Source organism: Temnothorax nylanderi, unplaced genomic scaffold (assembly GCF_030848795.1).
Source record: "Temnothorax nylanderi isolate EJ_2023f unplaced genomic scaffold, tnyl_v1.0 TNYL_tig0631_pilon, whole genome shotgun sequence".
Lineage (NCBI taxonomy): Eukaryota > Metazoa > Arthropoda > Insecta > Hymenoptera > Formicidae > Temnothorax > Temnothorax nylanderi.
This window is the reverse complement of record NW_027249693.1, coordinates 32546-55852: the sequence shown is the minus strand read 5'-3', so window position 1 is coordinate 55852 and position 23307 is coordinate 32546. Positions and strand designations below refer to the sequence as shown.

Sequence of the window (23307 nt, the reverse complement as noted above, 5' to 3'; positions counted from 1 at the left end):
AGACGGAAGCGCCGAGGCGTTATAGCGTGTCCGTCAGCCCGTGGCGTTCGTGCGTGCCCGCGAACAGCACTCACCAAATTTTTGAGGTTAACGTTCGGTCGTTCGCGCACGAGCGAGCTCGCACGAACACCGAGAGCGTTCGCACGATACTTCGACCCAAGCACGCCGATGTAAAAGCTCGCAACGATCTCACAGTCATGGCAGTACGCGTACAATTCGAGAACAACAACGAGATCGGCGTCTTCTCCAAGTTGACGAACTCCTACTGTTTGGTCGCGATCGGCGGCTCCGAAAACTTTTACAGGTAAGCGTGACGTCACCCATAACGCAATCGCACGAAATCGGCACTGGCAGTCAACGTTCTTTAATTAATTAATTAATTTCACTTATTAATTCAACAATAATACTCAACACGATAATATCGGAATACGAATATTTTTACACCATAATGTCAGAAATGTGTCGTGAAATAATATTGCACATTATTAAGCAAGATAAAGTGGAATGATAAGCGTTGTACTTCAGTATATGAATATATATTATAATATAATATAATATGTTGATAAAAAGTATAAACGTTACTGTCATCTTTTAATCATCCTATATCATTTTGCTGTAATGCTATGATTCTATTTCATTGTTGATGTAATTGCAGTGTATTTGAGGCAGAATTAGCCGAGACAATCCCAGTTATTCACGTATCAGTAGCAGGATGTCGCATCATAGGTCGATTGTGTGTTGGCAAGTATATTAAAATGACTTTTATGGACAAAGCACGGACACTGCTGTCAAGGACTTTCGAGCAGTCTTAAGTAACCGAATATTGACTAATGAAGTAGTAATGGGCCTATTTTCTGTTGTAGAGCTTATCTTTTTCCTTCCAATGTGGAGTAAAAAAGATAAATTCTGAACTAGTGCAGCCAGTTTAGCGATGGAAAGTAGACCCATTTTATTATTGCACTGGATTACACTAGAACCTCTCCTCTCGCTTTCGTAAAATTTCAAACATACCTATCTCACTTGAAGTACAGAGAATGTACATTAGTTCAGCCATAAAAAACAAACCTCAAGTTGGTCTCTGGATCTCGTTGTAAGAGAAGTTTCTTAATGACTTATTTTGGTTTTTGAAGCTGAGTTGTCAACTGTAGTCTAGTGTTCTGCACCAGACCCACTCTGCTTTCGCCCTCCTTTCCTTCAGATTCCTAGGTTTAAAAAATATAAGCCTCAGGATCTGTATCTTTTATAAGACATGTGGTCGGGAACTCGAACTTGGGACTATCAGTTAGCCACTTTCACAATGAGTCACTCTTTATCTCTAGCATATGTAATGTGAACTATAAATTTTTGATATTATCATTTTGGAACGCATCAATCGTATGGCATAAAAACAAATCAAAACATGCAATTGGATAATAAATAGGAATTTGTTGAAAATTTTTAAACTTTTTTTAGTTATTTTTATCTACTTATTATCTAACATTTACATTTATGTAAAAATAATTGATTATATATTATCTAATAAATAATAAATAAATAACAACTAAAATAGTATAAAGATCTTTAAGAAATTTTTTGTGTAGTCAAGTACACATATTTTTAGCCTCTTTAATAACTTGTACTCATTTCTTCCCAAGTTGGAAGAAAAATCAATGTCATAAAAAAAATTAAACGTTTTTTGAAAGTATCAAAATTTTCTTATCTATAGATATATGAAGGATACAGGGGGAAAATGATCATAGTTGACGCACTCATTGAGAAGAACCATCAGAGTCTAACATACAATGTAAACGCTAAGTAAATATTATTATGCATTTCGATATTCTTACTGCCAGTACTTTTTTTAATATCTTCCTGAGATATCTGATGTCTAGAAACTTAAAGTTGCGTTTTTCTCGAAATTACTCCGGATGGACATTGATCATTTTTCCCCTGTATCTTTCTAATATAACATATAATATATATTGCTCATAAGTATTTATCTTTGCAATATAGCGAACAAGAATGGATTATTAGTACCAAATACGACAACAGATACAGAATTGCAACACATTCGAAATTCCTTACCAGATAATGTGAAAGTGCAGAGAGTGGAGGAAAGGCTCTCTGCTCTCGGCAATGTAATAGCATGTAATGATTACGTCGCTGTAGTTCATCCAGATCTGGATAAGGTAATATTTTTTATGTATTTTCTGTTATATTGGACTAAGTTTGTAACTGAAATATGCTGCTTTAACTCGAACTTTTGTATCTTTGATTAAAGGAAACTGAAGAAATTTTAGCTGATACTCTGAATGTGGAAGTATTTAGACAAACCATCGCAAGTAATGTTCTCGTCGGTTCATATTCCATTTTATCCAATCAAGGAGGTTTGGTGCATCCAAACATGCCTATTCAGGAGCAAGACGAGTTGTCCTCTCTTCTGCAAGTGCCACTTGCGGTAAGACAAACAATAAAACGATAAAACACAACATTTTCTATGTAGTTATAAGTGGTAATTGTATTCTTCTAGACTGGAACGGTGAATAGAGGCAGTAATGTGATTGCTGCCGGTATGGTTGTAAATGATTGGGCTGCTTTTTGCGGCATGGACACAACCTCGACAGAAATCGCCCGTATCGAGAGCGTTTTCAAGCTTAACGAAGCCAATCCAACTTCTATTACATCGAGTATGCGCGCACCTTTTATAGAAAGGTAAAACTAAAAAAAGAAAAAAAACACGTAGCGTATGATTATATTAACAATTTCTCGTATAACAAGAATTCTCATCTCATTTTAGTATGTCGGACTTATAAAACAGGACTTCTTCAAAATACCGGAAAAAGTATGTTGGACTATACATTAAATATATGTACATAAAACTCGATATTTATGGCTTTATATATCAGCACAAAATTATTCTTTCGTCAACATATCTATGACAACTCTTCTTCGTGATTCCAACATAAGATAATATGTGTGTGCTAAGATACTCTATATTAAAATTTGTACGAAATATAGTGTTCGTTTATTCAGACATTTGACTAATAGGATACCGTTGTAAGATAAATTTGCAGTTAGTGACTACATGCATTGCGGCATTCTTTTTTTTTAAGACGAATGAATATGAATAAAGGAGAAAAATTAAGCAATGGAAAATCAAAGTACTATATTACTTATATCTCGTATTCTCTTCATAGAAACAACATGTATAATGAACATATCAAGGTAAGCTTACTTTCGACTATACAAATATCTATAAAGAATATAATCTCTGTAGCTTGATAATCGATCGAATACAACTACGTATAAAACAGAAATATTCTATTGAAATATATTTTAATCAATAATATTCTCTTTGAATACAAACGCGTTTTCGTGTCAAAAATGTAAATTATTTCCATCCTGTTGGTTTACATAGTAAATGAACTACGAGTAAGAACATTGTACGGACTGGCCTGCTAATAAAATTTGTTGTAAACCAAGTGAGCCAGTCCGGTTTGTTAATTTTTGATCGATAAGACTAGAGCAGTGGTAGTTGTTCTGCGTGTAACAATTCGGTGGCTGCGGCGGAATCTGCACACATGACCAACGTAATGCCTGCTTGGTAAGATGCCGGAATGCGAATGTGAGTCGCTCCAGTAGTCGTGCTATTAGGTTGTTGCCTTTGGCTCATTGATTCTCGTACCATATTTACAACTTGCCCTGTTATCACAAATGTTTCATTAAAATTATCGCAATGTATAAAAAGTGATGCATAAAAAAATTATGTATAACATACCAAGGACATTCAGTTTTCGCCACTTTTGATCCATTGTCGCAAGTGGCGTTAGATCTGTATTTGCATTCCAATGCGCTAGAACGTCTGCTTTTCGTATTAATAAAATACTGGGGCTAATTAATTGATGCCACAGAAGCTAAAATCATGTCACAAGAATAAAATTCCGGTCAAACTAATTTCGCGACGGTTGCTACTTGGACTGATGATAAATTTACATAATTTATGCATTATTCGATCATACGAACCTGTTCAGGCAAACATTCTAAGGGATTTGTTAAATATATACCAGCCTGTCCTACACCGAATATCATTTGATGATGCCATGCGTCCGGTATATCGCAACCTTCACCGCAATGTTGTAAATTCATTGTTGCGATTGGTGCAGCACCTGAAATGTAGAAATACAATATTTTGTACTCGCATCTTTTGACTTTCGTTACATGCTTTGATAATGTATATTTTAAATTTTAAATCAGTATTATACAGATAACTGTATGTTTAAAGAATAGCATATTCTTTAATCTCACCCTTGGAAATCCAATAATGTAACCAATGGGATAATGACACTTTTCTCTCTGGATAAAATGCAAAAAACTTTGTTACAGCTGCGCCATTCGTGGATAAAGATATCCCTCGTGCTATATCTTTATGAGTTGCCCCTGCTACTGAACGACTGACAAGATACCTCGGTAGCGGTACACCCAGCTCCCTTAATCTCGTATTTACACCTTTCACTAATACTTCCAGAGAAAATGATATATTTAAGGCCAACTAAAAACGATGATTTATATGAGACTCGATCAAATTATAGTACAAATTTGCAAATTTTCTAATTTTTATATATTTGTATGCTTTGCTATTACCAGAGCATTAATTGCGGATGTAGCACCACAAGCAGATGTACCAATTTGCGTAACTTGCTTTATCGTAGCTTCCTGTTCACTCCACAGCATTACCTTCTCCACTGGTGGTAATCCGTCTAATCGTTCGTTACACAATTCACTTTCCTATTCGAATAATGCGTTTAAAAATTAATAAAACATGGTTCGCTCAACCCTTAAATCTATTTAATAGTAAATATATTAACCAGATTGGAATCACCACTTTGATTAAACGCAGCATGCTTATTGAGCATTAGTTTCTTAGCCATTATTCGATGATAAAGCGTAGAAATGAGATTAACCTTCCTGGCATTCAAATTGGAATTGTCCGGGAGAGACGCTGTCGTGGACTCGGCCCATAATTCGGAATCCGAATCTCTGTTATCACTGGGCGATATAAGGTCACCACTCGTGTTATGATAACCGTAAGATTCGCGTACCGGGCAACCTGTATTACGATATAGTGTCGCGCTGTCCCATCTTCCTGTAAATTTCACATAACATGGAATATCTCGTACAATAATATGGCTACAACTTGCATCGCTAAGATAGCCGTAGCTATGAGATTACCAGTTCCAGCGCTAGTACTAGGCATCCATGGAGCTGAATAAGTTGGCTTTGCACTTTGTTCTACTGTACATTGATTACTTGTGCATTGTTGGAAAGTAGTATGATTAACATGTTGTGCAGTTTGTTTCGAAGTCTGCGGCATTGCTACCAATCCCTGTCTAGACACAACTTTTCCGCTACTCAGATCATTTAGCACTGGGTCTTGTTCTATATTATCTAACGCTATATTCTGTATATCTTCGTTTATAGAGGCCAAATCACTATCTCCAGTATCCTGCGAGGAAGGAAGAAGCATTATAATCCGACTCGATCTCATACAGCATCTCGTACAGCGAATATCTTACCAGTTCGCAGGAAGGCCCGGGATCAAAGTCCATCTCTAGGAAATCCATTTCTGGACTCGACCTACCGCTATGGTTCTGTCCCTCCGCTTCCTGATTCGCCGCATGGTCCTGATTCAATTCTTCTTGTTGATCTAAGTGGATCACATCGTCATTTCCTTTATAAGTATAGATACAATAATCTTCTCCATCAGACATATCTCCTTCGTTTCCAGAGCTAGAATCCATCCGTTCTACCTGTTCTCTCTGCAAAGTCTAAAAGTAAGAAAACGCTAAATTCTGTGAACAAAAATATAAACACTCGACTACACGAGCCAGTATATAAAAAAAACATACGTTCTGCAGTCCACTGGGACCAGCGGCTTCTCTGCTGCCGTTGATATTAGGTCTCAAAAAACAACAAGTCCCTTGACTCGTCGAACCTATACTACCGCCTATATTATTCAGTACACGTTTAGATCCGTAGGACTTTGATGTCCAGGAACAGTCAGCCTCCGGACTAGAATCTGAACTGCAGGAAACCTTAGAAGGGCATTTCTCTATGGCAGATGCGTAATCCACATTATTTTTCATGTCCACGTCGTCATTGGATTTAATCGTTGATAAATTAGGAGGCATTACTGATACGTTTAACATAGGTACACTCGAATGTAACGTAGCACTGGTAGCTGCCGCGGAATTAAGAACGGCCGATCCCAAGTTATGATTGTGGTGTATATTCGCCTGAGTGGAAGATAGATTCAAGTGCATCTGGGACTTAGGCAGATTCAACGAGCTCGCATTCGTGACAGTCTTATGCTTCAATTGACAATTAACGGTATTGGTGTTTACAGTCTGAGGCTTGATATTGGCGGTCACGTTTGCAAACATGGAAGATATGTTTACATCTTGAGAAACGTTCTGCTCCAAAGAGTTGGCACAATCGGACACGGGGGTTTGCACGGACTTCGTTCCATTGGCGAGCACGACCGGGGTTCTGGACAACAGCGGCAGCGCGAGCCTGACGTTCCCCTCTCCGCTGTTGTTGTTCAGCCTCAACTGCTCCTCGCTCCCGTTCTCCAGCTGCACCTTGGACGTCACGGCGGTACCTTGGTCCACGGATTGATTGTCATTCTTCAGGCCGACGTCCACTCTGACCTCCGCTCTGCCCTGACCTCCGCTGCCATCGTTCCCCTCCGAATTCATATTGTCCTCGACGATGAGACCGGCGGCGACGGTGTCACACGACATCCTACAAAGGCATACACATACACACATACATACACGAAGAGAAGGGCACCTTCGAGGATACATTTTTTTTTTTCCCGGCCAGGGAAAACAAAAACCTTACTCTCTTCTTGATCGCTCTTACCATGTGGCGCGACGCGAGATCACCGGATCACCCGCCGGAGATCGGCTGACGGCACGGGGAACTCGAACTTGTGGAATGATGCGATTCCGTTGCGTGGTTAGACGGGGATCCACATCGCGCACCGTTCCGGCCGGAACTGCGTGGCTGCGTAGAGAAGAGCCCGCGACTCGTGCGTCGCGCGAGTCCTGCGGAAAAGGAGACACCGCCTCGCGCGAGAGACAGAAGAAAACCAGAGAGCACTTCTCCGTGTCAGGCGAAACTGCCGAAACACCTCGCTAACATCCCAACATCTCGCGGTGGTACCGGAAGTCAGCTGATTGTCGGAAACGAGTGTGCACTAGTATGCCGCATCGTTCAACGCTTCACACGCCGCTTTTCGCTCTTTAGTTTCTTTAAACGTCGCCCTCGCGTCCTTTTTTTTACCTACTTGTTGACGCAATTGCCTCGAAGGCGATCGCTCATATTCGCAAATATTCCGAGTTCCGAGTCGTCGATCATAGAAACTACCGCCGATCACATCGGAATGCAAATCGCGCGACGCAGCGTGCATTCTCGGTACACTCGGAATCGTTAATACTTTCCGGCATTCCAGTTTTTATCCCCGATAGGAAAAGATTTCTATTTCTAGTAGACCTTTATGCAAATATTGATAAATATTTGCACAATTTATTTCTAAATAATATTTCGTTCTTTGATATTATTCAAGTAGCTGTCCTTTTATTTATTTATTTTTTTTTTCAGAACTCAATCTTGTCCTTTATTTTTATTACGGGAAATTCTTTTCTACTTCGACTCCAATATTTAATTTTTGAATAATCCATTCATCTGAAAATTTGAAAAATACCACTAAAAGTATTCTTTTTTATTACTAGGCTTAAATATATATATATTTACACTAATATATAATTTGTTTTGTTTTTTTGTTAATTATATTAAAAAATTTTTTTAAATTAAAATTGTTCATCTATTACTACGTTTACGCGAGCGTTACTTCTGTAGTAACTTATGATGATTCACTCGTTTACGCGGAGTAAATTATCGTAAGTTACTACAAAATTCCATTTACGCGAAGGAAAATCCTGTTTACGCGAAGGAATTATCGTAAGTTACTACAGAAGTCTCGACAGAAGTAAAGCTCGCGTAAACGTAGTATATGTTTGTATGTATACATACATAGATACATACGTTGGAAGATCGGCGCAGCGAATCTGATTGGCTGCTCCATGTTGTGTCTCCCATATTGCATGCGCGTTCACGCACATTTTTATTTCACGAAAGTAACGTACATTATTATTTAAAAAAATAGCGAAAGAAGATTGCGTTTGATCAATGAAGCAGGTGAGTATCCGTGGTATCCGATATCGACGACTTATGACGCGTCCAAATACGCGTTCGAGCGAGAAATATCTGAATCGAAGGGTATACTAATGTCGCCAGGTGTATGGTGTATACACTGTATACTCGGCGCGGGACGCTGTCGTGCTCCTCCTTCACGCGCACATAACAAAGTCGTCGGGGTTTTGCGAGTCGAGCACCCGGCTGCTGGTAAGAGGAATCCTCGCGCAGAATGAATGTCGTGCGGATCAACTCCAAGAACGTGATATTCCTTTTCATGGCCCTCCTGTCAACCTCCGTCCAGGAGGCTCGCATGGATTACGGTGAGTGGAATTCGCTTCCTAACCATCGACGTGAGGACCGGGCGAGAAAAACTTTCCACGTCCTTTTGTAAAAATCAGTATCGAGGTGATACTGTATTTGTATTAATGCGGAAGCGCTGAAGTGTTTGATTTTTTTTTTTACATGCGCCTGTAACTTGACGGTCAATGTAATCGTTGCAGGCACCGCGACTAGTTATGCTCTGAAAGAAGCTAACGTAAACTCCACGCCAGCCTATAGCAGCAAGAAGGTGAGATTCCTTAAATCCAAGTAGTAACTTTAAGTTATGATACTTATGAGTACAGAGTTATTGTTAAATTGCAGGAGGAAATGGCTGGTCTGTGTCCGAGTGGGATACCTTGCGTAGAGTTAAGTGGAGAATGCCTGAGGTGCAATTTAAATTACAGCTGCAAATATGGGGCGATGTATGAAGCAAACTGCTCCGTGATGGAGCACGTTGATTGTATAGTACGTAAAACTTGTGCGAAGAAAGTTTCGCAATTCTTTAATTACAGCTTAAAGCTAAAGATTCTTTAATATATTGGTAATTTAATCAGATGTTTTGTTTCTTGATAGGGAGAACAGACTTTCTTGAAGAAATACATGTGCCGTTATTGTTATCAAACTGACCACTGGGAGCATCAGTGCCATCAGAAAAATTCCTGCAGCTCAGTAGCGTCTCCTCAGCAATATTATAGGTCTGTAACATTATCTCACGTATAGGATGGCTTATTTTAATTTATCCACTTAAATATCTCAAAACCCTTGATACTTTGTGATCGTAACTTTAGAATGGCTTATACAAAAGGACACATAGCTAGTGTTTTGAAAAAGTTTTCAGATCAGCTATAAAATTATGCAATAGAAAAGAGTGGTTTTTATTCATAAATTCTAAGATAATCTGACTTTCAGAACACAATCTTACGATTAAACAAGATCACCATTATTTGATCTCCTAAGAGACGAACAACTTTTGTCTAAAAAGTTTTTTCTTCTAAAACTTATGAGTTTTGAGATATTTGAGTGGATACGTCAAAATATATGATCCTGTATATGTATGCAGTACTGACCAAAAGTTTGGACCGGAATTAAATGCAAAAAGTTGAGATTAATTGACAAAATAAATGGTTATGGTAGTGTTTCTTTGACAAAAATTTATTGAAACACAAAATATACTTTGATCTTTATATCAATAAAAAAATCACTTTCGCTTTCTACAATCTAATTTGGTTTATAAAACTAAAGCCTGTTTTCGTCTATGTAGCCTCTATATAGCTGCACAAATTTTTGGTATTTATTAAGAATCGATTTAGAAGCTTTTAAGTTTCAAGTATTTTACCTGAAATACCCTTCCAAGCCAAGTATGGATTTGTAGTACCTCGAAAAAATGTTTTTTATTTTTGGGATTTACTTTTCTCATGCGTCGGTTCAATTCATCCTATAATAATTTAATGGGATTTAAATTCAGTGATTGTGGAGGCATATTATTATGAATATTTCCGAGTTTTTCCACATATAAGTTTTTCTCGATATAACTTTAATGTTTAAAGCAATATCAATTATTTATTTTGTGAATTAATCTCTTTTCTTTTACTCTTGATGCGTCTAAACTCTTGGCATCTAAACTCTTAGTGTATGATGATTTTATATTTTATATATATGTATATTGTAAAAAATATAATACTGACATTCCAATATTTTCATTGCAGAACGAATTGTACGGTAAACGGTGACATACTCTGTCTGGGCAGACGAAGGTTTATGAAAAATTTGCCCTGTAACTGGACTGTTGGATATCGTTGGTCTACGGCTTTGATCTTGAGCATCACTCTTGGAGGATTTGGTGCAGATAGGTACCTTATGATCTCGCAAGCGTACTACTTGAAATATAGACAATCGATTAAATATGGATTTCACATAAAATTCTTAAATGGATTGTAGGTTTTACTTGGGACATTGGCAAGAAGGTATCGGCAAGCTTTTCAGTTTTGGCGGACTGGGTGTGTGGACTTTAATCGACGTGATATTAATCTCTATGAGATATTTAGGCCCCGCTGATGGCTCTTTGTATATTTAGATTATTTATGGATATTGTAATTATCAGTATCAGAGATCTAAGTCTTATTTCACCATAATTTATCATAGTCCTTGTAGGGAAATGTTATATTTGTTGAACTAGGTACAAATTAATGTGATATATGTAAATATATAAATGTAAATAAGTTTTTATTAAATAAAACAGGCAACTGATCACGGATATATGATTTTATGAACAAAGCAAAGAACAATCTATTCTAAGTTAAGCTTCCTAAAAAAAAATAAAACTTAAATATATAATCTAAATTTCACATTATGAGAAAATTATTAACGACTATTGTCTTCGCGATTTTAATCGTTGGTATGACAATTTATATTCTAAAATAATAAGTATTTATTGCAAACAAATCAAATCTCTTAGTGAGCAGATATTACCAATGACAAAATATAATACTCTTGTCTCGTATTCAGTAAACTGATGTATGCAACAGGAAAGAAATTTTGAATCTAGAAATTGTGAGTGTGAATTTAAATTATATAATTAAATTTACAATTTTATTTAATTTAATGAATAACAATAATTATTGATGATTAAGTTATTTCGCTAAAGTGGTGTGGACCATTATAATATAAAGGAATATTCGCAATTTAAATTATAAGAAATCTATTTTCATATAGCCATAATGTGGACAATAATAATGTTGTGTATCGACCATGAGCATAGCTATCGTTAGCAAGGTCAGCTACGAAGGTTTACAAACTGTTTAGCGTGGTCCCGAAAACATACCGGCATATAAGGCTATATACAAGGTGAGGAAAAAGTCTAGCACCGGTGAAATATCTCGAAAACAAGACATTTTAGGAAAAAATGTTTTATACATAAAGAGACGATAAAGAGACTTACATCCTTATAAAAAAAGACCCCACGAAAAAACTGATTTCAAGCTCACGTGAAATTCTAACCAGGTGGAAGAACTTGAATTTTATCACGGGGTCTACCCACAAATATCTTTATTGTAGTGATGGAATATTGCCGAGAGCATATGGGCTGCCTAAAATCCATAAGCCTAACTGTCCCTTCAGACTGATTATATCGTCAATTAACAGTCCACTTTACGGTCTGGCCACCTTCCTCCACCGAATAATGTTTAAAAGTTTTCCTACAGCACACAGTCATGTAATGAGTAGCTTCGATTTGGTCAACGAGCTCGCGAACACGCATGTTAATAACGGCTTTAAATTGTGCTCGTTAGACGTTGTTTCCCTATTCATGAATGTACCCACTGAAATGGTACTAGATAGCATTTCAAGGAGATGGGATTACATTGTTAGAAATTGCAAGATCACCAAATCGGAGTTTTTTATCGCTGTCAAGCTGATACTCAATTCCACTTTTTTCGTTTTTAATGGGAAAATTTATCAGCAAACCTTTGGCGTCCCCAAAGCTCTCCACTCTCCACTCTCTCCCATAGCAGCTGACATAGTGTTGCAAGATTTGGAAACAAAAGCTCTTGAGATTTTAAAATATTGTCCGCCATTCTACAAAAGATATATTGATGATGTCACTTTAGCTGCTCCGTCCGCTTTACTACAGCACACCTTAGATGTGTTCAATTCTTTCCACCCCAGACTGCAGTTTACAATTGAAATAGGGGAAGATGACACGCTCAATTTTTTGGAGATCACCATGTTATTGAAGGACAACAGATTAACGTTTGATTGGTTCCATAAACCAACCTTTTCTGGGAGGTATTTAAACTATTGGTCACAACATCCTGTATGTCAAAAAAGAGGGACTGTCATAGGGTTAATAGACAGAGCATTCCTGTTGTCTCATCCGTCTTACCATGCAAAAAATTTCAAACTGGTCATTGATATTCTACTTGATAACTGTTACCCGCTTAGTTTCATTTTCGGAATATTACGTGAGCGGCTCAAGTATTTGTTTAGTAGAGAATCGAATGCGAACGGAGGCCGGAAGGAGGATGATGTTATTCCGTTTTTCACTATACCGTACATCCCTAAGATCACAGATCATTTTAAGAACGCCACAAGGGGTCTTAATATGAGATTATCGTATAATAGTTTGAATAAAATGAGTACATAATTATTAAAGCCCATAAAGATAGTCTCCCTCGATCGAAACAAAGCAATGTGGTATACAAAATTAATTGTATTGAATGTGACGCCTCATATGTAGGCCAAACTAGTAGACAAATGCAAACTAGAATCAAGGAACATCAGAACCACATTAATAGGAATACATCTAATCATTCTGTCTTAACTGACCACAGAATAGAATTTAACCACAACTTTGATTGGAGCAATGCCGAAATTTTAGATAATGAACCGTATTATTACAAACGTCTAATCTCTGAGATGTTGTGCATTAAGAGACAAGTAAATGGATTGAACTTGCAGACGGACACGGAAGGTTTACCGGATTCTTATCTGAGCGTTATCGAGAAGTTATCTAAAATTTAGTATATCCGTTTGCGAATCCCCAGTAATACATATACATACCTCTTTATTATGTTAACCTTCTGTGTTTTTCCAACGCCTCACTCTCTCTCGACAAGTCAGAGTGACAGGCTCGTTTTAACGTTTTTTTCAACTCTGCGACTTACCGTTCTGTAATGCTCCGTAAGTAAGAAATTGTAATTATAATTTTAATACTGACACATTGCGTTTTTTACCATATTGCGACTCCGTTTTCACGGTTTAGAAAGGACAATCGAATCTTTCCTTTCTACCTGGTCTTCCAACCTGGGAGTTAAACGTCGAAGATGCGATCGTTTGCGAGCATGTGTATACCGGCATATCCTGATGGACTACCGAACATCCGTATGACTTTAATATTATGACTGCGCCTTTTTACTGACTTATTCATTTTATCGTCATTGACTGTATTTCATCGTTGAAATTTATGTAGTATCATTTACACGCTGAAGATGACACAAAAAAAGTGTCGAAACGTCCGTTTTATTATAATAATATGTATCGTTACGATAATTTGATTGCGCATTATTTACAGCGCTTGGCTCCTATTGCCCTTTTCCACTACTTGATTATTTATGAGAGCCTACTTTTAATTTATATTTTAATACATCAGTTGTAGGGTTTCAACAAATGCATTAAACGGTGGTATTTATTTGACCTTGACCGTAAGTATGGAGGAGCTTTTAAGGTCAACTTTAAAATTTTTAATGAAAACCCCCACTTTTTATTTAATATTCTTGTAGCTGATATCGAGACCTTTTCAAAACACTATCAATAAACTTCTTTCGGTTGAGTACTTTTCGAGATATGTTGACAAAGTTCAAGTACCGCCGCGGCGCCGGCATTAGCATTAGCCAAGGTGTACCGCGTGGAGGTTGCACGGTCGGATTTACATCTCATTGTGTGTGTGTGTGTGTGTGTGTGTGTGTGTGTGTGTGTGTGTGTGTGTGTGTGTGTGTGTGTGTGTGTGTGTGTGTGTGTGTGTGTGTGTGTGTGTGTGTGTTATATCAACATATCAACGGTTATTAAACTACAAAAGCTTGAAAGAGAAAAAGCCCCTGAGCGTGGAGTTCAGCTGCTTATCGCCAGAGATGCCGACGCTTGCTAGCGTATCCCTATATCAACACTATCAACAGCGTGTTGCCGGCGCTTGGTAGCGTGAGTTTATGGGACTTCTTAAAAGATCGTGTTTATAAAACAAAACCTGCGAGCGTCGAAGAATTGAGAAGCAGAGAATAACTGACGAAATGAGTTTAATAACCGTTGATATGTTGATATAAGACACACACAAACACACACACACATACACACAATGAGGTATAAATCCGACCGTGCAACCTCCACCGTGTACCGTGTAGGCTCCACGCGGTACACTTTGTATTGGCTAATGCTAATGCCGGCGGTACTTGAACTTTGTCAACATATCTCGAAAAGTACTCAACCGAAAGAAGTTTATTGATAGTGTTTTGAAAAGCTCTCGATACCAGCTACAAGAATATTAAATAAAAAGTGGGGGTTTTTATTTAAAATTTTAAAGTTGACCTTGAAAGCTTCTCCATACTTACGCTCAAGGTCAAATAAATACCACCGTTTGATGAATTTGTTGAAGCCCTACAACTTATGTATAAAACATTTTTTCCTAAAATGTCTTGTTTTCGAGATATTTGACCGGTTCCAGACTTTTTCCTCACCCGGTATTATAACGGTCTTATTTCTCTTATTATTATTCACTTTTAATTGTAAGATGGATAAGTGAGAAATAATTATAAACACATACCCATACAGTTTATATTTTTATATTGTATATAAATTTATTGTTATTGGTTACATATTTTTATTTCACTAATAATAGATATATTGCATAAAGAAATATTTTTATGTAATCTATCGATAAATGACAATAAAATTTCAATATTATGTTTTTTAATTATGTACGACGTTTCAAATTTCCTATCCAGCTGTATCATTGTTATTAACGAAATTTCCTGCACATATATATATATATGAAAGTATTCGAATCACTTTTACAATATTGTTTCTTGATATCTTTTATCAGAACTTATAGTTAATAAATATAATTTAGGGAAGACCGGGGCAAAGTCGTCACTATTTTTTCGGTGCCGATTTTTAACAACAAAACAAATAATTTTAGTAAAATGTGGTATACCGTTGTAAAGAGTGAACCCTTGGCTACAAAATTTATACGGACATTTTCTACGTCGCTTTATTCAACTGGTATAGAGTGAAAACGACAAAGGTGCAAAAATTGAAATGTCAAAATTGCCGGGGCGGAGTCGTTACTCCATTCTCGGACTGAATTTTAAGTAAAAATTCATAATTCCGATCATAAAAAATGATAGGATACATTTTATTCATTATTTTTTAATAGAAAAATGGAAACATTAATTAAAAACACAATGACGGAAAATAATTACAAGAAAACGCCCGCACGGTTCTCGTCAGTTCTATTCCGTCATCTCTGAACACACGCAGCACATATTATCCAAGTCCTCGCCGGAATCCGACCACTGCTGCTTCTTTGACTTTGATTTTCGTCCGAAGCCCGAAGCCTCCATGATATTTCAAGTTTGGTCGCTCATAAAATATTAGAAATCAATGAAAATAAAAAAACGGGGAGATCCCAGTTGCGCACATAATAAATTGAACACAACAGGTTGAATCAATCGGACACAGTGACAATCGGACACAGTAGAAAACGGACACACAACGGTTACAATCGGACACAGTGCTAATCGGATACAGTAGCTAGGAAACGGACACAGCAACAATCGGACACATTGCCAATCGGACACACAATGATAATCGGACACGGTAAGAAACGGACACAGTGCCAATTGGACACAATTGGAAACGGACATACGATGGTTGTAATCGGACACAGTAGGAAACGGACACAGTGACAATCGGACACATTACCAATCGGACACAGTGATAATCGGATACAGTAGGAAACGGACACAGTGCCAATCGGACACAGTAGAAAATGGACACACGATAGTTGCAATCGGACACAGCAAGAAACGGACACATAGCTCAGTATTCATATAGTTCGATCTTATATTCCCATACAGCACATGATATCATTCGAATGTTCTGTACTTGTACTGTAAATATACGTACCATATATTGGGTGTACAACTTAATTCGGTCCGTTTTTTTGCTTGAAAAACGCATTTATTTGAACGATAAAATGAATTAATACCTTATTCAAAGTACTGTCCATCGCTAGCCACTACTTTTTCCCATCTTTCTGGCAATTTATGGATTCCGTCGCGGAAGAAGCGTTCATCTTTTGAAGCCAAGAATGAATCGAGCCAATTTTTGATACCCTGTTCTGAAGTGAAGCGTATTCCAGTCAAAGCGTTCTGCATCGATCGAAACAAATGGTAGTCGGAAGGGGCAAGGTCTGGGCTATAAGGCGGGTGAGCCAGAACTTCCCATCCGATATTTTCCAAATAGTTTTTAACCGGAACAGCAACATGAGGCCGAGCGTTGTCATGGTGAAAGATTATGGATTCGTGTCTGGTCACATATTCTGGACGTTTTTCGGCTATAGCTCGCTTTAAACGGATCAATTGTTGCCTGTAGAAGTCTCCCGTGATGGTTTGACCAGGTTTTAGCAGCTCATAGTGGATCACACCCTTCTGATCCCACCAAATACAGAGCATTACCTTGGCACCATGGATATTCGGTTTCGGCGTTGATGTTCCCGGTTGGCCGGGCTTTACATACGATTTTTTGCGTTTCGGGTAGTCGTAGTGAATCCATTTTTCGTCCCCAGTAATGATTCGATGCAGAAAAGACTTCTTTTTGTACCGTTCAAGCAACATTTCGGACATGCAAAATCGTCGTTCGATATCTCTCGGTTTCAATTCATATGGGACCCAATTTCCTTGCTTTTGGATGTATCCCGCGGCTTTGAGTCGTTTCGAAATAGCTTGTTGAGTAACTTCCAATGTTTTTGCGAGCTCTTCTTGCGTTTGACACGAATCTTGATCGAGTAATGTTTTTAATTCTTTATCTTCAAACTTTTTCGGTTGACCCGAACGCTCTTTGTCTTCAACACTACCCACTCGGCATGTAATATTTCAGAAACATTTCTGCAAAATTCCATTTGAAATATTACACCTTTCACCAATATTTCAGAAATATTTCACGACCGTTTCTGCAACATTTCTGCAATGTTTCAATCGGCACAATTATTTCAAATGCAACTTTGCTGAAAGATTTCGGCAATATTTCTGAAATATTTCTGAAATATATCTACGAAATATTGCAGAAACACTTCAGAGATATTTCAAATACATTTTACACTGAGAAAAATGTTTTGTATTAGCAAACAAAAGTTTGTTATTGACGCAAAAACTATTTGTTGATATGTGAAAAATGAAATATTTTGTTACCGGAACAAAAAAAATATATTAAGCCATGTGCGTATAGCCGCCGCGCATTTGTCCGAAGAAATCCGATCTCTCAGCCGGTCACCCATCCAAGTAGTATACCGGCGCCTTGTTGCTTGACATCGATGATCGAACAGGGTAGTGGTGATCCTCTGACTCTGACGCTTCTTTCTTTCTTATACTTGCTTATTTTGGTGAGCATAAAGCTATCGCATAACAATATTAACAATACAGATATACGAATAAATCTTTTTTGCCAGTCAGCGTCGAATATTATTTTATATTAAATATTATTAAATATTTTATATTTTATATTAAAAATGCCATATGACAAAATTTGGAATATCAGAAAATTCTTAATAAAAAAAACAAAATGCAATAAAATGCAATAATTATATAATAATAAATTTAATTTTTTATAAGTTCTAAAGTCTGTCAGCAACTTTTCGGAAATATTACAAATCCACTGTTGTATGTGAAACATTCAAAAATATAACGCGTGCAATGTAAACGTAATAATAGTTTATCATTTATTAGAGAAATGTTTCTGAACCATTACATCTGCAATATTTCTTCTGCAATATTGTAGAAATTCACTGCCTGCAATTCAATTTTTCATTACCTACGCAATCTTTCAGAAATTTTTCAGAAATATTTTAAATGCAATGTTGCGTTTGATATGTTACAGAAATATTATTCGTGCAATGCAAACGTAATATTACTTTTATAATGTTTCAGAAATATTTCTGAAATATTGCATCTGCTACATTTTTTTGCAATATTACAGAAACTTACAAATATTGTAAACAACTTTCTGAAAGATTTCAGAAATATTGTTAATGCAATATTATAAAAAACATGATGCAGGTACATTTCTGAAATATTTCAGATGCATAGTTACAAATGAAATGTTAACGAAATATTTCTGCACCATTTCCGAATATTTCAATATTTCAGCAACATAACATGCCGAGTGGGTAAAATCACCATTTTTAAATCGTCGAAACCATTCTCTGCAAGATTTATCCGATGGTGCAGATTCACTATACACTTCCACAAGCATTCGATGCGTTTCAGCTGCACTTTTCTTCCAATTAAAACAGAAAATCAAAACTTCCCGCAAATGGTGCTTATTTGGAACGAAACTCGACATTTTCAACGCAGTAAAAATTAACTTGTTGTGCAAAACTTGTTGTGCAAAACTCAAAGGCTTGTAAACAATATTTGGTTGACAGATGTTGACACTTCACGATACAGCAAAAATCAGCTGTCGCCGTCAACCATTTATAGCACCTAGAGCCATCTTTTGAAAACGGACCGAACTAAGTTGTACACCCAATATAATATACTTCGAACATTTCTATAACATTTCTAGTAGTAGGGGAGACCGGGGCTAAAACTTCAACGGGGTTGAACCGTCAAATCAAATATCTCGGAACCTGTATATTGTACGAACTCGCTATTAACATTGTAAACGCTGCTTATGGTACCCATGTGTTCAACGGAGTTTCGGAAGGTTACCTGCCGTGTTATGATTTTTACGAGGGTAAACGTGTTTTCGTGGTGAAAAGTGAAATTTTCTGCGTGTGGAAATTTTGTAATATCTGCAATAATATTTGCTCTCCAAATCTCGAGGTACGTGATTATAAATGCATGCTGATTATAAAGAGTAATGCATGCTGAACACGAATCCAGTGTAGATGTCTAATACTTCATGGGCGATCAAACCTGAAACTGATTTACCCCAGGGGGGGGGGGTGACGGTAAAACCCCGGTATTTTTGAGATTTCAATTTTTCCACCGTTGTCGTTTTTGCTCTATACCGGTTAAACAAAGCGACGTAGATAAAAATTTCCTATATAAATTTTGTAGCTAAAGGTTCACTCTTTACAGTGGTATACCACATTTAACTACAATTATTTATTTTGTTGTTAAAAATCGGCACCGAAAAAAAACAGACGGTTTAGCCCCGGTCTCCCCTATGTCGAAATAGTTCACGCATACACTTTTTACGCAAGACGAGTTGTCACATGGGTTCGTGACGCGCTTTACAAGCTTGTTTATTGTATATCGCCACAAATATTCACACAGATGATCGACTAACTTTATCTTCTTTAATACCACCTCTACTTAAACGAGCTTGTAAAGCGCGCCACGAACCCATGTGACAACTCGTCTCGCGTGGAAAGTATATACGTGAACTATTTCGACATATATATTAGTCATTTATGCCTTCCAATACTCACATATATTCAATATACAATTTATTAACAATTTACTGCTTTAAATGTTGTGTTTTGGTAAAGCAGCGACTTTCTCGCGAAATAAAGTATTCTCTGCTTTAAAAAAAAAACATAACATTAGTCGTTTATGCCTCTCAGTACTTAAAATAATTACTATATTTTTCAAAATTTTTTTGTTAATAACTTTTTAATGAATAACGACCGACGGCTAAAAACTTCTGAAGGTCACTCAGGAGGGTGACCTTGACAACATATGTCAAGGTCATTGAAATCGGAGAGGAGGCCCCTTTTATGCATAAATACCTTAGTTTACACTATAAGAGAATAATCTAATTTTGAAAACTATAAATTACTAAAGACCTAAAGATACGTGCAGAATGTACTTTTGTCTTTCCAATATCTTAATTCCGCGAACATTTCTAATTATATTTTCTCTTTAAGAAATAAATAAATAGATAAATATAAAATGTTATGTGTTATACTTATGTAGCCAATTAAACCTAACTGAAATATTTGGTCTCACAAAAGAAGATATATCTTTATTAGATATTAGAATACTCATTTTAAGAGAGTCACGTTATTTTCAAATGACTTGTGACAACGAATCTATATAACTAAACTGGCCGCACTCACACAAGGGCACAGAATCACTTATAACTCCTACCTTTACCCATTTGTCTTTGTTTGGCAACATCATCTGTTTATTACAATATCGAATAGTCATCAAGATAACTGTGAATACCTTATAAGTGATTGGATACCTTTGAAAAATCGAACTCACTGTGTGCGCAGCTTATTTAGTTTTTATTAGTTTTTAGGGTCGACTTTTTTTATTTCTTTGTTTGAAATTATAATTGGAGCATTATACCGTAGCGTTTAAATGAGATATATGCAGCACATGCTGTTTAGATATGATATAATAGCGGAAATAAAAACGAAAGAAAATTAAGAATTTGATACAGCTCTGTTTATAAAATATACATTTGAGAATTGATGGTGTTCCAAGACCTCAATAAGAAATTCACGGAATTACTAATTAATCACTGCACGATTCATATAGCAACGAAACATCTTTTAAGGGGATGCTGGAGACAGCTCTGTTTTACCGCGAAATTTTCAGACACACTAATCTTTTGATTGATTTCACCGAATTAAAAATTTTTTGTCCAGAATTAAAGTATGGACGATAACGAATACCGCAGACACCGTTTGCGTATGAAAAACGAAAAAAAATTAGAAAATTACAGTTTTATTTTCGATTCTGCGGTCGACTCATGACAACATTTGCTGCACATAAAAGTTTTAGACTGTGTACGTATACAAAAACCTGGCAGCGGTATCGGAAATACAATAAAGAAGAATCCTGCGCTTGCAGAAATGAGCTGCGAGCTTTAGTATAAGAGAAAAGTGTTTTTGAAAATTTCATATGCACATATTACGCGTCTCCCCGAATTCAGCCAAAAACATACGGATCAGTATAACGGGTAGCCCTAGAGCAGGCGCTCTGTAGGTATGTGTAAGAATCGGTGAGCACTTCTTTATCGACGCTGATCGAGTTCGCCTGCGTTTTGTATGTAGGTCCATATATTTGGCCCCTCATCTACGACAAAATACAAAAATATTAATATATTCGGATTGTACATCGTTTGTACATGAATGTACTATGATTTTTAGTGTTTGTACATTCTTAGTTAATTAAAAAAAAAATAAAAAAGTTTTACTAACAAGACCTCTAAAAGTTAGCCCCTCATTATTTCAAAAACAATGATAAATCACAGTTTATTGTGCTTAATCGTTTGTACATCGTTTGTACATTCTTAATAATTAATTTACTTTTTATTTAAATATATAATTTTTTGTTTAAAGTATAAATAAATAATTTTTATTTGAATTCAGCGGGTAAATCTTCGGCCGGTAAGTGCGTTTACATTGAAAAAATATATATGTTATATATATATATATATATGTTTAATTAAATATATATGTTATAACTGTTAAGAGAAAAAATAAAATAAATAAAGTAATAAATATTTATTAATATAAATATAAATATTATAAATATTATAAATATTATAAATATAAATATATAAATATTATACACTAATTAAAATAATTATTATTATCCCTCTACCTGTATACGTGGGTCTACGGCGTCGGTGCCAAAACAACATCTGCTTGTAAATCATTAAAAATAAAATATTAAATAATAAACGATGTTTATCAAAATGACTATCAAATCGTCAATTACAATGTAGACAGATGTTTTGTACTACGTTGCGATTGACCACAGCCCCCGGTGCCTGGAGTTTTTTCACCAACCAATCAGATATTTTTATTTTAAATCGGCCAATTGATGACGTGGCCAATTGAGTCCCACTCGGGAAGAAAATAACGTCGGACGCGACAGACCCACGTGTACACTATAAAGGTCGCAAAAAAACAACATACAAGTGGAGAGTTATGTTAATTTGTAACAAATTGTACTATTTATTTCGAATTTTATGACTTTTATTCAACAAACAAAATATCGCCGATGACATAACCAAGTCTGTCAAAATAAACTCACGTAAACAATTTCGTAAGTGTTTACGCATTTACATAAAGTATTATAAAGCGATTTTTTTTCCTTTTAACAGTTGGCTACTGTTTGAGTCTTGACATTGGTAGAATTGACGCCAATGTAAACGCACTTACCAGCCGAAGATTTACCCGCCGAATTCAAATAAAAATTATTTATTTATATTTTAAACAAAAAAATATATATTTAAATGAAAAGTAAATCAATTAATAAGAATGTACAAACGATGTACAAACGATGTACAAACGATTAAGCACAATAAACTGTGATTTATCATTATTTTTGAAATAATGAGGGGCTAACTTTTAGAGGTCTTGTTAGTAAAACTTTTTTATTTTTTTTTAATTAACCAAGAATGTACAAACACTAAAAATCATAGTACATTCATGTACAAACGATGTACAATCCGAATATATTAATATTTTTGTATTTTGTCGTAGATGAGGGGCCAAATATATGGACCTTTTGTATGTGTGTGTAAGAATCGGTGAGCACTTCTTTATCGACGCTGATCGAGTTCGTCTGCGGCTCCAGCATCCCCTTAAGATCGTGTGATAATCTTATTATGATTAATTTCTATAATTTTCTATAATTATGAACATAAATTATTCACTTATGATATAATAGATCCACCTAAAAAAGACATTAAAAATGTAAAAAAAAACGCCAAGTATATTTTGCAACTAATGTTATATGAAGTGTACCTATTATGATAATGAGTTGACAGTTCGTCTACAACTTGAGACGCCATATTGATCGAGATAAAAGTAGGTAAGGAAATCTGTAATTCTGTAATTATTTCTCGTTTTCCGTATAAAATTAGAGTTTCCTGGAATCATTGATATATGTACTGCAATCGTGGAGAAGCATTTTCAATTCTGTCAAATTAATGCGATGAAAGACTAGAACTATGAAAATGGTAATTTTGTCGGTAATACAGACGGCTATACAGGATCCCCTTACAAGGGGATAA

At 36.1% G+C, this 23307-nt stretch overlaps 4 protein-coding genes across 5 annotated transcripts; 3 read left to right on the top strand and 1 right to left on the bottom strand.

Moving 5' to 3' along the window:
• Eif6 (eukaryotic translation initiation factor 6) lies at positions 1-2992 on the top strand. The gene is made up of 6 exons (XM_071723649.1): positions 1-304; positions 656-741; positions 1993-2168; positions 2261-2437; positions 2510-2691; positions 2777-2992. The coding sequence occupies exons 1-6, from the start codon at positions 198-200 to the stop codon at positions 2790-2792; spliced, it is 744 nt and encodes a 247-aa protein (XP_071579750.1). The 5' UTR covers positions 1-197; the 3' UTR covers positions 2793-2992.
• A 138-nt stretch (positions 2993-3130) lies between these two features.
• LOC139784462 (uncharacterized) lies at positions 3131-7442 on the bottom strand. 2 transcript variants are annotated; one of them, XM_071723647.1, is made up of 10 exons: positions 6901-7442; positions 5886-6780; positions 5553-5804; positions 5209-5482; positions 4845-5122; positions 4621-4764; positions 4285-4528; positions 4003-4145; positions 3758-3893; positions 3131-3681 (listed from the first exon to the last, which is right to left on the bottom strand). In XM_071723647.1, exons 2-10 carry the CDS (start codon positions 6777-6779, stop codon positions 3500-3502), a joined length of 2547 nt encoding a protein of 848 aa, XP_071579748.1. In that variant the 5' UTR covers position 6780; positions 6901-7442; the 3' UTR covers positions 3131-3499. The 2 variants fall into 2 exon arrangements, with proteins under 2 accessions (XP_071579748.1, XP_071579749.1); XM_071723648.1 differs by having other exon boundaries at positions 4941-5122.
• A 907-nt stretch (positions 7443-8349) lies between these two features.
• Positions 8350-10813, top strand: Amx (TM2 domain-containing protein 3 almondex). Its single transcript, XM_071723650.1, has 6 exons — positions 8350-8558; positions 8739-8806; positions 8881-9024; positions 9133-9254; positions 10266-10409; positions 10498-10813. Exons 1-6 carry the CDS (start codon positions 8468-8470, stop codon positions 10631-10633), a joined length of 705 nt encoding a protein of 234 aa, XP_071579751.1. The 5' UTR covers positions 8350-8467; the 3' UTR covers positions 10634-10813.
• A 960-nt stretch (positions 10814-11773) lies between these two features.
• On the top strand, positions 11774-13077 carry LOC139784460 (uncharacterized). The gene is made up of 2 exons (XM_071723646.1): positions 11774-12399; positions 12888-13077. Exons 1-2 carry the CDS (start codon positions 11774-11776, stop codon positions 13075-13077), a joined length of 816 nt encoding a protein of 271 aa, XP_071579747.1.
• Positions 13078-23307: the final 10230 nt, after the last annotated feature.

What these genes read in the sequence shown, in the direction of transcription:
- LOC139784460 (XM_071723646.1), top strand. Translation starts at nt 11,774, where the DNA reads ATGAGTAGCTTCGATTTGGTCAACGAGCTCGCGAACACGCATGTTAAT. An exon ending in AAAAGAGGGACTGTCATAGG is followed by an intron (nt 12,400 to 12,887) that starts GTTAATAGACAG and finishes AACTGACCACAG; the next exon opens with AATAGAATTTAACCACAACT.
- Eif6 (XM_071723649.1), top strand. Translation starts at nt 198, where the DNA reads ATGGCAGTACGCGTACAATTCGAGAACAACAACGAGATCGGCGTCTTC. An exon ending in CATAGGTCGATTGTGTGTTG is followed by an intron (nt 742 to 1,992) that starts GCAAGTATATTA and finishes TTTGCAATATAG; the next exon opens with CGAACAAGAATGGATTATTA. An exon ending in TTCTGCAAGTGCCACTTGCG is followed by an intron (nt 2,438 to 2,509) that starts GTAAGACAAACA and finishes GTATTCTTCTAG; the next exon opens with ACTGGAACGGTGAATAGAGG.
- Amx (XM_071723650.1), top strand. Translation starts at nt 8,468, where the DNA reads ATGAATGTCGTGCGGATCAACTCCAAGAACGTGATATTCCTTTTCATG. An exon ending in CAGCCTATAGCAGCAAGAAG is followed by an intron (nt 8,807 to 8,880) that starts GTGAGATTCCTT and finishes GTTAAATTGCAG; the next exon opens with GAGGAAATGGCTGGTCTGTG. An exon ending in TGGAGCACGTTGATTGTATA is followed by an intron (nt 9,025 to 9,132) that starts GTACGTAAAACT and finishes GTTTCTTGATAG; the next exon opens with GGAGAACAGACTTTCTTGAA.
- LOC139784462 (XM_071723647.1), bottom strand. Translation starts at nt 6,779, where the DNA reads ATGTCGTGTGACACCGTCGCCGCCGGTCTCATCGTCGAGGACAATATG. An exon ending in GTCCCAGTGGACTGCAGAAC is followed by an intron (nt 5,805 to 5,885) that starts GTATGTTTTTTT and finishes TCTTACTTTTAG; the next exon opens with ACTTTGCAGAGAGAACAGGT. An exon ending in GCGAAAACTGAATGTCCTTG is followed by an intron (nt 3,682 to 3,757) that starts GTATGTTATACA and finishes TTGTGATAACAG; the next exon opens with GGCAAGTTGTAAATATGGTA.